The sequence below is a fragment of the Sturnira hondurensis genome, unplaced genomic scaffold, assembly GCF_014824575.4.
Source record: "Sturnira hondurensis isolate 20B ecotype Veracruz unplaced genomic scaffold, ASM1482457v3 Scaffold0000167, whole genome shotgun sequence".
Lineage (NCBI taxonomy): Eukaryota > Metazoa > Chordata > Mammalia > Chiroptera > Phyllostomidae > Sturnira > Sturnira hondurensis.
In genome coordinates this window covers 10,546,083-10,559,192 of record NW_028072798.1, presented here as the reverse complement: position 1 = coordinate 10,559,192, position 13,110 = coordinate 10,546,083, and the positions used below count along the sequence as shown (strand labels likewise).

The following is a 13,110-nucleotide window of genomic DNA, read 5'->3' as shown; positions in this document are numbered from 1 at the left end:
AGGGCAGAATCTGGGGGGGGCCTCCCTCCTCCCCTCCCACCCCTCCCCCAGCCCTCGGTTGCTATGCAGTTTCTATGGCAGCAGCATCCTCAGACCCAACTTTCACCCACCATTTACAGCCCATTAAGGTAAAATAGTGGGGGGAGGGGAGGGAGGCTGGGAACCTGGTCTGATGCTGCCAGTCAGTCGGGCTGCTCTCTGCCAGAGTCGCAGCCCAGACACTTGAGCGGCGGTTCCTCCTCCTCCTCCTGCAGCCTCAGCAAGAGAGCGAGCCAGCGAGTGAGTGGGAAGCAGCAGCCCCGGGCTGGCGGGGAGAGGACGCGCTGGGCTCTGCAGCCATATTGAGGACCCCTGGGCTCCTGCTGCTCTGGACCCTCGGCCCGCGGGGTCTGCCCTCTGCTCCCAGGCTCTGAGAGCCGGCCAGCCAGCCAGCTGGGGGCCGCCTGGCGCCTCCACTTCCTTCCTCACTGTCCGGACGTGACCAGAGGGAAAGTTTTGGAAAATGCCGATTGCCCAGCTGCTGGAGCCATGGAAGAAGATAGAGGTGGAGCCCATGGAAGTAGAGGTGAGTGGGGGGAGAGGAAAGACCTTTCCCCAGATCCCGGGACCCTCACCCCCCGCGGATGTGGTGTGTGTTTACCACGGCGAGTTCAGGGTCGCAGGGTGACGGCCGTGTGGCAGAGGCTTGGGTATTGGAGGGGCAGAGAGGTGCACGTCGTGTTACACAACATGGGCGTGCAGACATACAGGTAAACATCACACACGTGTGAACACACAGGCGGCGGGGGGTGTGGTGTAAATATACTCCCGCACATGCATGGAGACCGAGCTCCAGGTTCTCCCTCATGCCTGTGTCTCGGAGGCCCCCCCGCATCCCAGTCCCCCTCCCTCCATGGGATGCGCCCTCAACAAGTGGGCAAATGAAACTCCATTTGCTACTGCGAAGATGAAAGCAGCTGCCAAACAAATGGGGCTCGCTTGGAGAGGAGTCCCACCAGGTCCGTGTTCCGCAAAGGGGGGTGGTCAGGGGGAGGAGGGGGGGGACGGCACTCACCGCCCTCCCCAGTGAGCGAGCAGGGGGGGCCGGCTGGGTGCGCCGGCGGGCACAGGAGCCGCCCGGAGTGGTGCAGCGGCGTGCTTTCCCCGGGGACGTGGAGCGCTCCTCCCCGGAATTCGGCCTGTGTNCACATGCATGGAGACCGAGCTCCAGGTTCTCCCTCATGCCTGTGTCTCGGAGGCCCCCCCGCATCCCAGTCCCCCTCCCTCCATGGGATGCGCCCTCAACAAGTGGGCAAATGAAACTCCATTTGCTACTGGGAAGGATGAAAGCAGCTGCCAAACAAATGGGGCTCGCTTGGAGAGGAGTCCCACCAGGTCCGTGTTCCGCAAAGGGGGGTGGTCAGGGGGAGGGGGGGGGACGGCGCTCACCGCCCTCCCCAGTGAGCGAGCAGGGTGGGCCGGCTGGGTGCGCCGGCGGGCACAGGAGCCGCCCGGAGTGGTGCAGCGGCGTGCTTTCCCCGGGGACGTGGAGTGCTCCTCCCCGGAATTCGGCCTGTGTGGCTGGAATTACAGATGGCCGGCACGCGCGTTTCCTGGAAGACGAGGCTCCCCCGCAAACCGGCACGTACGGGATTAGTAGACAGACGCGGGCTTGCTCACCGCGGCTCCGACCAGGCTCGAGAACAGACCGTTTCCACAACTCACCCAAGCGCCAGGAAGCCCCAGCTTTCCCGTCCACCTGGTTCCCCACACTCAGCGCCGCACATCCAGTTCTTCCTGTTTTAAATGTTACTTATTTCTATAGTATGTGCTCTGCAGCCACGTGACATCACTGTGAACTGAAGGAGAGATTCTGTTTTAGAAGAGAATGTGCTGCCCATGTTACATTCTGCGGGCCGGGACGCCAGGCAGACTTGCTCGCTGATGAGCAAGTTTGCGATGGATGAGCCGGCACGCTCAGCCTCCGAGGCTGGTCCGCACCGGGGGTGCCCGGGCCGGGTTTTGCTGGAGCGGCCGCCGCAGTGCCGCCTGAGAGACACTGCAGGCTGGAGCCGGAGCTCGAGGCTCCTCCTTGCTGTCTGTTGTTCTGCTCCTATGCGACGCTGTGGTAGCCTTGGCCTTGAAGCCAGTGCCTTAGAAAGAGCCTGTCACTCACGGGGGTGGCCGACTCATGCTTATTTTTTAATGGAATTAATGATGGGCTGGAAGTCTCTTCTGTCCTAGGGCTTGCCGAAGCCCTCCTGGCCACCGAGCCCTGTGTGTCCAGGGTCAGGGCCCTGGGAAGGAGGCCCGCCTGTGGGGAGGGTCTGGCCTCGGCTGAGCCCGAAGAGAGCAGGGATGAGCAGGGAAGGAGGCTCAGAACCTTTGTCCTGGCACTCGGCTGGACATTTCTACCCCTGAGCAGAGCTCTGGGAGCAGCTTGTTTTACATGTTCTGCAGATTGACCGACTGTGGACGCACAATGAGTATACGCATTTCAAAGCACGCCACGGCCCCGAGGGGAGCGTCCCATGAAGGGGAGTCGGAGCAGGGCTGCTGGCCACTGTGCAGCCCGCCACCCCACTCCGAGGGCCGTGGTGACCGGGTCTGAGGCCGAGGGACGTGCAGCCACAAACAAGGGGCGGTCACCAGGCTGCCTGTGGAGCAGAGAGCAGGGCCTTGCTCGGCGGGTCTGCCAGGCAGAGTGGCCCACACCCGTGTACCTGGATCCCCGCAAACCGGGGCTCTTTCCCCTGGGAGCCTCGGCCTGGACTAGAGATCCTGTGCCCCATCGGGGTGTGCGGACCCTTCCAACTCCAGACGGGCGTGACACCCGTCAGTTCCGGGACTCAGAGGCTGACTTCACTTTCCGGGGCTGCCTGTGCTTCGTGTTGGACGACTGCGAAGCCACTCACACGCGAGGACGTCTGTGGGGCACTCACGAGGGTGCTTCTCACACATGCTGCTCGGCGATGGCCGCCTCCGCCCTGGACTCTGGCGCCGTGTGACCGCCTTTCTGAGCTGCTCCCCGAGGGCTGGCTTTCTCGTCCGTCCTCTGAGGGACTTGAACTAAGTCGGGCGGGAGGCTCACTGTCCGAAAAAAATATTGTTTGTTGTTTTTTATGAAAATCAGCCCCCAGACCAGGGGAAGTTCATCTCACCGTCTAGGGAAAGTATTTGTGGTTTTATAAATTGCTCTGGGTGTCATATTTGGCCCACTAATGAGGTGTGTTGACAAAGAAACCCATACTAATTAAAACTGGGACTGCCACAAAGTCCCCGAGGACTCAGGCCTGGCAAGGCAGCTGTGTGAGCTGAGCTTTGCTGAGTTGAACGCACGTCTCCTGAGCGGGGTCCCCAAGGCAAGGGCAGGCCTGGGAGAAATACTGCTGGAGGGGAGTGCTGAGCCAGCCCGAAAGGTCTGATGGCCGGTGTGACGGGTGCTCCTTCAGAGGACGGAGCCCGGCTTGTCTCCCGGGAACGTTGTCGGGCATCAGAGAAAGGAAGGCCCTGTTTTTAAGCCCTGCGGGCTGAACGTGGTCCCAGAAGTCTCCTTTCCTAGCTGACATCGTGACAGGCAGCTTACGACTCCTGGGCGAGAAGATGCAGCATGACACAGTGACAGCCGCTGAGTGTGCCCTTTGGTGGCCCAAGCTGAGTGCTGCTGTGTGGGGCTTATGTCACTGAGTCCCCTCCAGGCCACAGGTCCCTCCTCACTTCCTGTGTGGGGAAACGGAGGCCCGGGGCCAGTGATCTGCCTGGGGCCACGAAGCAGCCAGCAGACAGAGGCCCGGACACTGCAGCCGAGTGAGATCTCAGCGTCTCCAGGCAGTCTGCCTCTGTGAGCCAGGACCTGGCGCTCTCAGATTTATTCCTTCTCGGAGCTCAGCAGGTGGGCCCTGCGAAGAACCTTCGCAGTCACCTCTCTGTCTCCATCCTCTGGCCCACGGCAACCCTGCCTCCACCCGAGTCCTCTGGCTTTTCCCTGTCAGCAACACACACTTGGGTGACTTTGTCACTTGTAATCGTGGTCACAAAACCTCGCTGCCTTAGCTGCTGCTTGTCGTACGGAGGACGCATCTCTGGCAGGAAGCTTCGTGTAGGTGCCAGTGAATTGGGGTGGGGGAGGGGACCTCAAAGCCAGCCCCATGTTCCTCTGCGCTCACGTGGGGTGTCTGGGTAGCCCCTCGCGTCGACGACTTGCGTGGTGCCGTCTGCGAGAACGCCGTCCTGCTGCTCTGTCTAACATCCCTCTCTGTCCCCAGACCACCGAGGAAGACCAGACCCTGGACTCGGTGCCCAGCGCAGAGGAAACCGCACACCAGGTAACTGTACACGTTTTATCTCGTCTGCTCACTTGGGGAGGGCGTCGAGGGAGCGGGGAGTGGATGTTTGAAGTTGATAGCTCCCGAGTAGTTGTTCTGGCACATGTGGGCTTTTTGAGGGGGAAGCGGCGTGTTCTCCATAAAGACAGGTGTGCAGAATCCCCAGGGCACAGGTGGGGTAAATCACTCACCTCCTGGGAGTTAGGGAAGGAGCCCCTTAGCCTGTCTGGAGGAGGGTGGGCTCCCACAGGGACGCAGCCTGTCAGGGCGCCTGGAGACGGGGTGAGGACCGTGAGCGGAGGCAGGAAATGGATGTTGCTGGGACGGTGACAGCCCGAGGTGGACAGACATGGGAAAGAGAGAGCGGTGGCTGTTGCTGCCTCTCTGTTCACATCACGCGGGGGCAGTCGGGACATCACTGAGGGAGGGGACAGGACTGTGTCACAGGGCAGGTGTGGTCACAGCACTTTCTTCTGGAGCACTGGTGTGAAAGGGCTGAACCCACCCGGGGACGCACCAGTGAAGGGCCCTCCCTCAGAGGCCGGGCTCCTGCCGCTTGTATGAATTCTCTCGAAGGCACAGCCGGGCACCACTTGGAACTACGCAGTTGTAAGATTTGCGAGCCTGTTTGACTTTTAAAAACGGGTCAGGTAGCGTGGGCCGGGAGGCGGGGGTTGCTGCCCGGCGTGCAGAACCGACTCTTTGGAGGCCAGAGCGGGCCCTTCGCTTCTGACTAAGTGCATGCACACCGGCGCCCCGTTGGCAGCTCCGAGCCGCTGGATCTGGTGATCACATGGTGTCAGATGTCGGCTAAATAAAGCAGAACGGCACAAAGCTGTGTCGCCCTTGGCCAGCGGCCCTGGGCGTGTGGAGGGGGCTGGCTCAGTTCCCAGCTCGCAGTGGCCTTCCTGCGTTCCTGAATGAAACATCAGCCCTTGCCCCGGGCACCTCTGGGGGCAGAGGGGAGCCCCACAGAGGTGGGGGGCTTTTGCCAATTCCACAGAGGCGAAGGGGTAGCTAGGCATCTGAGCCTGTGACTTTCCTGGAAAATCACCTTTCACTCTATTCCTGAGGGGGGTGATGAAGGAGGGCCACTGCCCAGGGTCACTGAGGAGCTGAGCACAGTCTGTCACTTTTAGTGACACTTTGCGCAGCATTCATGGGGACTCTGGTTTCCAGGAAACCTTTGGTGTGTTTCTTGCAGGCAGATTAATGGGGTAGTTTAGCAATTAGCCTCAGGAGGCAGGCTGTGCGGCTCTTAGCCAAGACAGACATGTGGACTGTGCAGGTCAGGGGCCCGCCGATGAGGACGGCAGCGCGACTGTGGGATGGTGTGCCCACAGGGGCCTGCACACCCAGCATCTTTCCCCCATAAGAGCCTTCACTTCCTCAGACCACCTGCTCTTGAGTTGTCTTAACATTAAAAAAAATTCTCACACAAAGACGTGCTCATTCGCTCTCAGAGAGAGGGGAGAAGGGAGAGGAGAGGGAGAGAAACATCAATGCACAGGAGAACACACTGCTTGGTTGCCTCTGCACACCCCCCAACCGGGGACCCAACCCGACACCCAGGCACCTGCCCTGACTGGGAATCGAACCTGTGACCCCTTGGTCTACGAGATGACACTCCCACCAAGTAAGCCACACTGGCCAGGCCTCACACTCAACGTTTCTGACGGGGATGTAGATGCTCATTTGTTGCAGGAATGCAGCAAAGTCCACTCACCCCTTCCAAGGTGTCTTTGAAAGGGAAGTGGCCAGAGGGAGTCATTCCTACTTGCTGGTGTCTCCGTGTCACCGAATCTGCATGGCAGACAGTCTAGATCCCCTCCGGTCTGAGTAAAGGAAGGAAGAGAGTTCCATGCCGATTCCAGGGGAATTCTGCGGACGCACCGTCCCTGCGTTTGTGGGCGAAGCGCCTGGAAAGCAGCGGTGTGTGAGCGCGGATGGAAGCAGCCCCGTGGGCTCTCCCTGCCGTCCCTCGATCCCACCGACACCTGCTGCCCGGCACCCGGCGTCTTCTCGGGGGCCAACTGGTGGGCCGGTCCTTGGGGCAGACGCTCTGTGACTCCTGAGCTGCTGGGTCCTCCGTCCGTGACTGCGTCCTGGCTTTTCTGTGGCGAAGGCTGGACCCCTCGGGGAGAGCAGAGGTGGGGGAACATGAAGCCCCTCATGCAGGAAGAGGAGAACAGCTCGAGGGTGTTACCGGAGTGCTTCGGACTCACGGCATGGTACCGGGGCGTGGGAGGGTGTCGTCCAGGACAGGTCACCTGTGAATTCCAACGTGTTCTCTCTTCCCCATCCCACCCGGGATCTGGACAGATGGTTTCCTCATTCCTTTAACAAAGGAAAGGAAAACGATCCATGCTGGTTTGAAGAGGAACGAGACAGGAAGAACAGCAAATTCTCCGAACTAATGAAGCTGTGGGAGCAGTGCAGTTCCCGTACAGGGGCGGTTGACGGTGCCGACAGCAGTCTGACGGGACAGTCCCCGAGCCCTGCTCCCTGGTCCGCCAGGTCTCCAGGGCCTGCGTCGCCCGCATCGCCTGGACTAGGGCACTGTTCACACTCGTATTTCTTATTGTTCACATCTCACTATGCACCGCCTCCCATGCGTGCATGAGCTAGTGGCCCCCGGGGCCTGCGTGGGTGCCCTGGCCACAGGGGGAGGGGGTGCAGTTTCCTGCCAGTAGTGACATCATGGGTGGTTTCCTCTGGAAAGCAGGGGTTCTCCCGGGAGACACTGGTGGCTGTCACAGCCTGGGATGTGGAATGAGGTTCTGGGATGCAGAACCTCCCATGCTGACACCACCTCGCTAGTCACAGAACAAAATGCCCAATGGGAGCTGTGTGCCCGGTGCCGGGATGCACAGCAGGGGGTTGTTGACCCCAAAGGTCACATCTGGGTGCCTCGGAGGGTCCTGGCTGGGCGCCTGCGGGAACCATTGATGGTACACGTGCTGCGGAGGAGACCCAGGGACCTGAGGCAGTGGGACCCGGCTTTTCCAGCAGCACCAATTCCCACCCCGTCATTCCTGAGCCTGGGGGTGGGAGGGGCACCTTCTTTCCCACTGGGCTTCAGGGGGTGAAACCGAGGCAGCAAAGATGGGACGCTTTGTTGAGCGTAGCGGGGAGCCCACGAGAGACCGTGGACCAAAGCCTTCCCTTCTGACATCTTCCCCTGACGCGCCGATCCTCCCCAACGGGCCTGGCTGATGGGATCAGGGCGGGGGTCCAGTGTGATAGCTGGTGACCTCCTCTGGGAGCACAGCAACGTGACAAGGACCGCCGCACCCCGGACAGTCGGCCTGGCCCCTCCTCTGTGCTCACACTGCAGACCCCAGCAGCAGCATGGCTGGCATTTCCGGGGGGTGGAGCAGGGCTCGGCGGCCCCCTTGCACCACTCGGGGTCCTCGCTCCTTCCCCAGACTCTCTCTCCTTTCTCTATATTAGGGAAGATACAGGCACAAAAAATTCCAGAGGAGCTTTCGTTGGAGATGCTTTTGAAAATTACCTTCCCCCAGCTTTTTCTTTTTCCTCTCTCAGCTGTGGGCGGAATATATCATCGACTCACACGAATTATAAAAGTTCCTTTTGTCAAATCGGAGATTTTTATTAGCCTCAAGTGGATAATTTGAATAGTTGTGGGCAGAGAGGTCCTGTACGTGTCAGTTAAATGGGTTTTCCTCCGTCGTGATGCCGTTCGGGTGTGGGAAGGTGCAAGGGGCCCAGAGAGAAAACTGTGGCGCTTACTATTTTGCCCTCGTATTTTGAAGTAATAAAAGTGAAATAAAATCTCACACCACAGATGCAGCTGGGAGCTGGGTGTGGAAGCATCGACTTTGCAATTTGTGTGAGTCATGAAAATCTCTAGGGAATCATCAAAACACATTTTTTCCAGGATGTTGTAGCAAACACCGGCAGTGCCAAGTGCACACTGAGTGAGCGCCGGTGCGTGTGTGGGCTGCGGCTCCCTCCGCTTCTCCACGGGAGCCAGCCTGGGGCCAAGGGCCACTCGGGCCCTGAGTCCACACTCCCCTGCCACCCGCAGAGCAAATGGCACGTCAGTCACACATAGAGGAGCACAGGGAAGGCCCACCTCTTTGAAGAAATCGTGTGGAAACCTTTACCGAGCGGCTTTCACACATTACAGAAACAGGAGCGAGACACACCCCTGACACTCCAGAAATCAAGGACTGAGAACTCAAACACACAAGCGCCTATTTCCAAAGCCACAGGACAAATGCGAGACGGCGTGTCCTTGGTGGAAGAATGCGGTCTCCTTCCCAGGCAGGCGTGGCAAGTGGCTGTGGGCCTGCGGCTCCACCAGGGGTCCCTTCCCTCCGCCTTCCTCCCGAGGCCCCCCTTCTCTGCCTTAATTCTTTCCACGAATGTCAGCTGAGTGGTTGCCGCGTGCCCGACCCAGTGTCGGGCTGAGGGGGCTCGGGAACAGGGACAGCCGAGACGGACAGAGTCCCTGCTGCAGGGACCTGCACGTTCATGTTCTCGCCAACACCACTCCCTAATTAGGGCCATGGCACACAGGGAGGGGCGCTGTGGAGAGAGAAAGTGGGGAACGGGGTGTGACGTGGGTGGGGTCACTCTAGTGGAGTGGCGGTCAGGGAGAGGCTTCCTCTGTCAGCTGGCAGGTGTAGAGGGGACATGCCCAGTGGGAAGGGGCTGACCAGCGAGTCTGGGGGAAGCCGGGCCAGTGCACACGGGCCAGTGTGTTGGCCGGGACAGACCTGGCTTGAGAGCTGCAGATGCACTGAGGCCTCTGCCTCCAGAGCTGGCCGGAGTCATGCACGGTGCAGACGGGGCCTGGCGGGGGGTGTGGGGGCCAGCCAGGCCTTCGGGGTTCACTCTGGGTTTTCTGGGCGGCATAGGCAGGAGGCGGGTGAAAGCCCACTGGTGTGTTTGAACGCTGACACCCTGGCGGGGTGTTCAGAAGATTGCGTTCAGGGACAGAGTGAAGTTGGGGAGATGGGGAAGGAAGTGTGTGAGCTCTCTGCGAGAGGTGTGGGGTCCCAGACACTGTGGGGCGGGGCAGGGGTGGGCGGGGCTTGCAGCTTGCTTCTCCAACCGCGTGGTCAGCAAGGCTGAGGCTGAGGCTCCGAGAGCGGCTGGGGGCGTATTTATTACCAGCCTCAAGGTCACGATAAGTGTCAACCAGCACTGGGCCATGTGTCCCATGCTGCTGATGGGACGTTTCCCTGTGGGCCGTTCACAGCGTGTTTGGAAATGGACTCCAAGGCCATTTGGCCATGTCAGCCTGTGGGGAAGGGGAGGAGGGGCCATCCTGCCCCTGGGGCTGTGGGCTCTGGCACAGAGCCCGGTCCTCAAAGCTGGGCCTGGAAGCCCCAGAGGTCTTAGCCGCTTCCTTCCCAGGGCAACACTCAGATCCCATGTTGAGCCCCAGCAGCCGGGAGCCCTCAGAACAAGGGCATGACCCTCGGTGCCAGAGAAGACTGTTCCGGAAGTGAAGCAGTGAGCTTGGGCAAGGATGTCGCCCGATTCCATTCCACACCCCTTTCCGCAGCCATGAGAATCTCTCTCTCTCTCTCTCTCTCTCTCTCTCTCTCTCTCTCTCTCTCTCTCTATATATATATATATATATATATATATATGTGTATATATATATACACACACACACACACATACACGCACACATAAACACACATACATATATGTATATCATATACTTTGTGTGTATTGCTGGGTCACAAATATTTTGTTGTGTATATATATGGTAACACTAACTTTATGCAGCGGTTCAACTCATTACCTATCAGGAGATAGATGTTAGTTCTTTTTTAATCGTTACTATTTTCAACAGCGCACGCGTGTCTCTTGCAGTTTGGGGAGCAGAGGTGAGCAGGCAGGCCGGCCCCTGCCCTGGTCTTTCCGAAGCTCGGTGGGGGGGTCTGCCTCCGGGGTCTCCCCACTTCCAGAAGCGCAGCGATCCTCTGGCCCTTCCTGTCTCCTCTCCCTCCTGCTGCCTCTGCCATCCGCCCCCGCCCGCAGGGCCCCTGTAACACACCTGGGGTGGCCTCTGCTCCCACAGTGGGACCCGTGGGGCTCAGAAGCTCCCATTAGGAGACGAGAAGTAGGTCGACTTGGTTTTGCATTTAGAAAATAATGTCGAGTACGAGGTGACCGAGCTCTCGGATGTGGTGCGAGTCCCCGCCCCCTGGCTTCGTCTTCGTGCCCTTCCCTGTCCACTGGCTACCGGACGTTCATGCACAAACTCTCCTCCGGCGCCTGTCCTGACAAAGCAGCTTAGAGGACGTGGTGAGGTGTGACACCTGTCCCTGGCACCAGGGTGTCCGTCAAGCAGGGAAGCGATGGCTGCAGTGCCAGGGACAAAGGGATGAGTTCACAGGACCCAGCACAGAGTCACTCCGAACACAGAGTAACTGAGTGAGTAAGGAGACAGGAGGGACGCTGACCCAGCCGTCAGGTGACCCGGCAGGTGCCGTGTTGGACTCTCATCCCCGCTGTGACCGGTGGCCCTAGACCTCGTGGCTTTAGTGCCTCGCTGCTCTGAGTGCGGCTGGGATTCTTCCCGTTTCCAGAATTCATTTGCTTGCTCTGCCCAGACTCTAGAGGCGCCCGAGGTCTTGGCCCAGGGCCCCACTTGGCACCAGCGCCGCTCTGACCCCTTCCCCCGGGCCCGCTCTCCAACTCTCACCCCCTGCTCCTTCCGGAGACGTCCCTTGTGATGACAGCGGTGCCATCCGTGGGACTAGGGGCTCTGGTCTCGTCACAAGACCGAACGGGAGATGGGGGGACGGCCGTGTGTTCCAGCCACAGGAGGTGTAACAACAAAACACTGGATCTTTTAAAAAAAATCTTTATTGTCGTGTCTCCGTGGCCATGTTGCCCCCTCATGCCGCACCCCCCTGCAGTCCCCACACCGTGGTCCTCGTCCCTGAGTCCTCGTCCTTTCTGCTCAGTCCCTCCACCCCCAACTGCCCCTCCGCTAGCTGTCTGCCTGCTCTCCATCAGTGGTGCCTTGATGTGAAGAGAGCAACTGTAAAATTTAGTTCTGGGCCAAGTGGAGGATTTTAAACATGGTAACATTTTTGTGGATTTTATATACATCACACGTTTCACCTCTGAATATTTCAATATGCCTCTGAAAAAACCATTTTCTTTTTTTTAATATAATTTTTATTTAATTCTTGTTCAAGTACAGGTTTCTGTCTTATATTCCCAACCCTGCCCGCCCCCCGCCCCATGCTCCCCGCCTCCTCCCCTTTCCACCCCCTGAAAAAACCATTTTCTATATAAGCAAATGCCATTATTTTTGACATTGGACGCTTCACTCTGCCTTCCCCAAACCATGGAACGAGGAAGGTCAAAAGCACTTTACTTCTTAAGTCAAAAGCTACCCACCCTTCTCTCCACGTTATTTTCCTTCCTTAAAAAAAATCAATTCTAGCTAAATTGTACCTCAGTTGGACAGGGCATTGATTTCTAGCTGTTAATTTTAACAAACAGTGTTAGCTGCTGACTTCCTCGTATGAGGCCTTTAAAACAGACTCTCGCCCAAGGACATGCTCATTGATTTTAGAGAGCAAGACAGCGAGAGAAATCGACCAGCTGCCTCTCCTACATGCCCCAGCCAGGGATCGAACCCGCAGCCTTTTGGTGCCCGGGACGACTCTCCAACCCACCGAACCGCCCAGCCAGGGCCCTTGCATGAGGCTGTCACAGAGCAGGGCGCTCAGCCCCTGCCCCCGGCGACCAGAGCCTCTGCCCAGGAGCCTGCGGCTCGCAGAGTCAGCGTCACGCTTTGTGTGCCTGAGAGCCGGAGGGAGCTAGCTCTTGGGCGGACTGGGAATTAGCATAAATTCTGCTTCTTGATGGTCCTCGCTCTCATGGAAGATCTGTTTAATTCTGAAGGAAAAATACTGGATAGAATATTGGAAAAAAGCAAGCAAGCAAACAACAAAAACCTTTGGCGTTCTGGTTCTGCTTCGGCTGCAGAAACCCCAGAGGCCACTGTAACAGCTGAGGCCAGCCGATCCACGAGGTATTAACTTGCCCTGAGCCCGGCAGAGCGCAGGCAGCTGTGAGCCTTAAAGGACAGCAGCCCCTTGGAGGGGTGTCGAGATGTCACTGACCACTCCTGCGGTGGGATCGGGTGGGAGGGGCAGCCTGTCAAGGTGGGCGGAGAGGAAACAGCTGCAGGGCTGCTCCTGCACAGACTTAGAGTCTGGGGGTGGGGCCCAGGGGCCGGTGTCCCAAACCTCTAGCAGGCGTCCTTGTCAGTGGCCTTTGCTAGAGGTTTGGGAGGAAGAGGAAGGCCGCTGAGACCTGGGGCCACCAGGGCCAGGCACAGGCTCGACACCCCAGCCAGCAGCCAGCACGGCCTTCCCGTGAGGAAAGTAAAGCCGCCTGCTCCGACTGCGCTTCGGTACATTAGCTGTGAGCATTGGAAACTGAAGTTAAAACCGTGTGCAAAAGCATCCCCAGCTGCAACACCGAGGGATAAATCGAACAAAATGGGACAGGTCTGTGTCCTGAGAACCACGACGCTGCAGTGAGAGATGAAAGGAGACGGGGACTGCTGAAGAGACGCGCCACGTTCACCCACAAGACGGCTCGCAGCACGAAGACGCTCCTTCTCCGCCCTGATGTCGAGGCCAGTGCAACGCCCACTGCAAGCAGATTTCCCCTTCTGGGTAGATCTTGTTTTTCAGGGCAGTTTGGGGGTCACAGTGAAATGCAGCAGAGAGTGCAGACGGTTCCCAGACGCCCCGGCCCCACGCACGCCCAGCCTCCCCCATCATCAGGCTCG

General features: G+C 58.8%; 1 protein-coding gene across 1 annotated transcript in view; it reads left to right on the top strand.

Annotated features, from left to right (window-relative positions):
- The first annotated feature begins 263 nt into the window (after positions 1 to 263).
- The window catches only part of RPS6KA2 (ribosomal protein S6 kinase A2), a 166,493-nt gene continuing 153,646 nt past the window's right edge, over positions 264 to 13,110 (top strand). The window contains exons 1-2 of the mRNA XM_037061091.1: positions 264 to 565; positions 4,245 to 4,304. Of these exons, the coding sequence (XP_036916986.1) occupies positions 503 to 565; positions 4,245 to 4,304 (123 nt within the window). The 5' untranslated portion in view covers positions 264 to 502. The remainder of the gene's footprint in view (positions 566 to 4,244; positions 4,305 to 13,110) is intronic.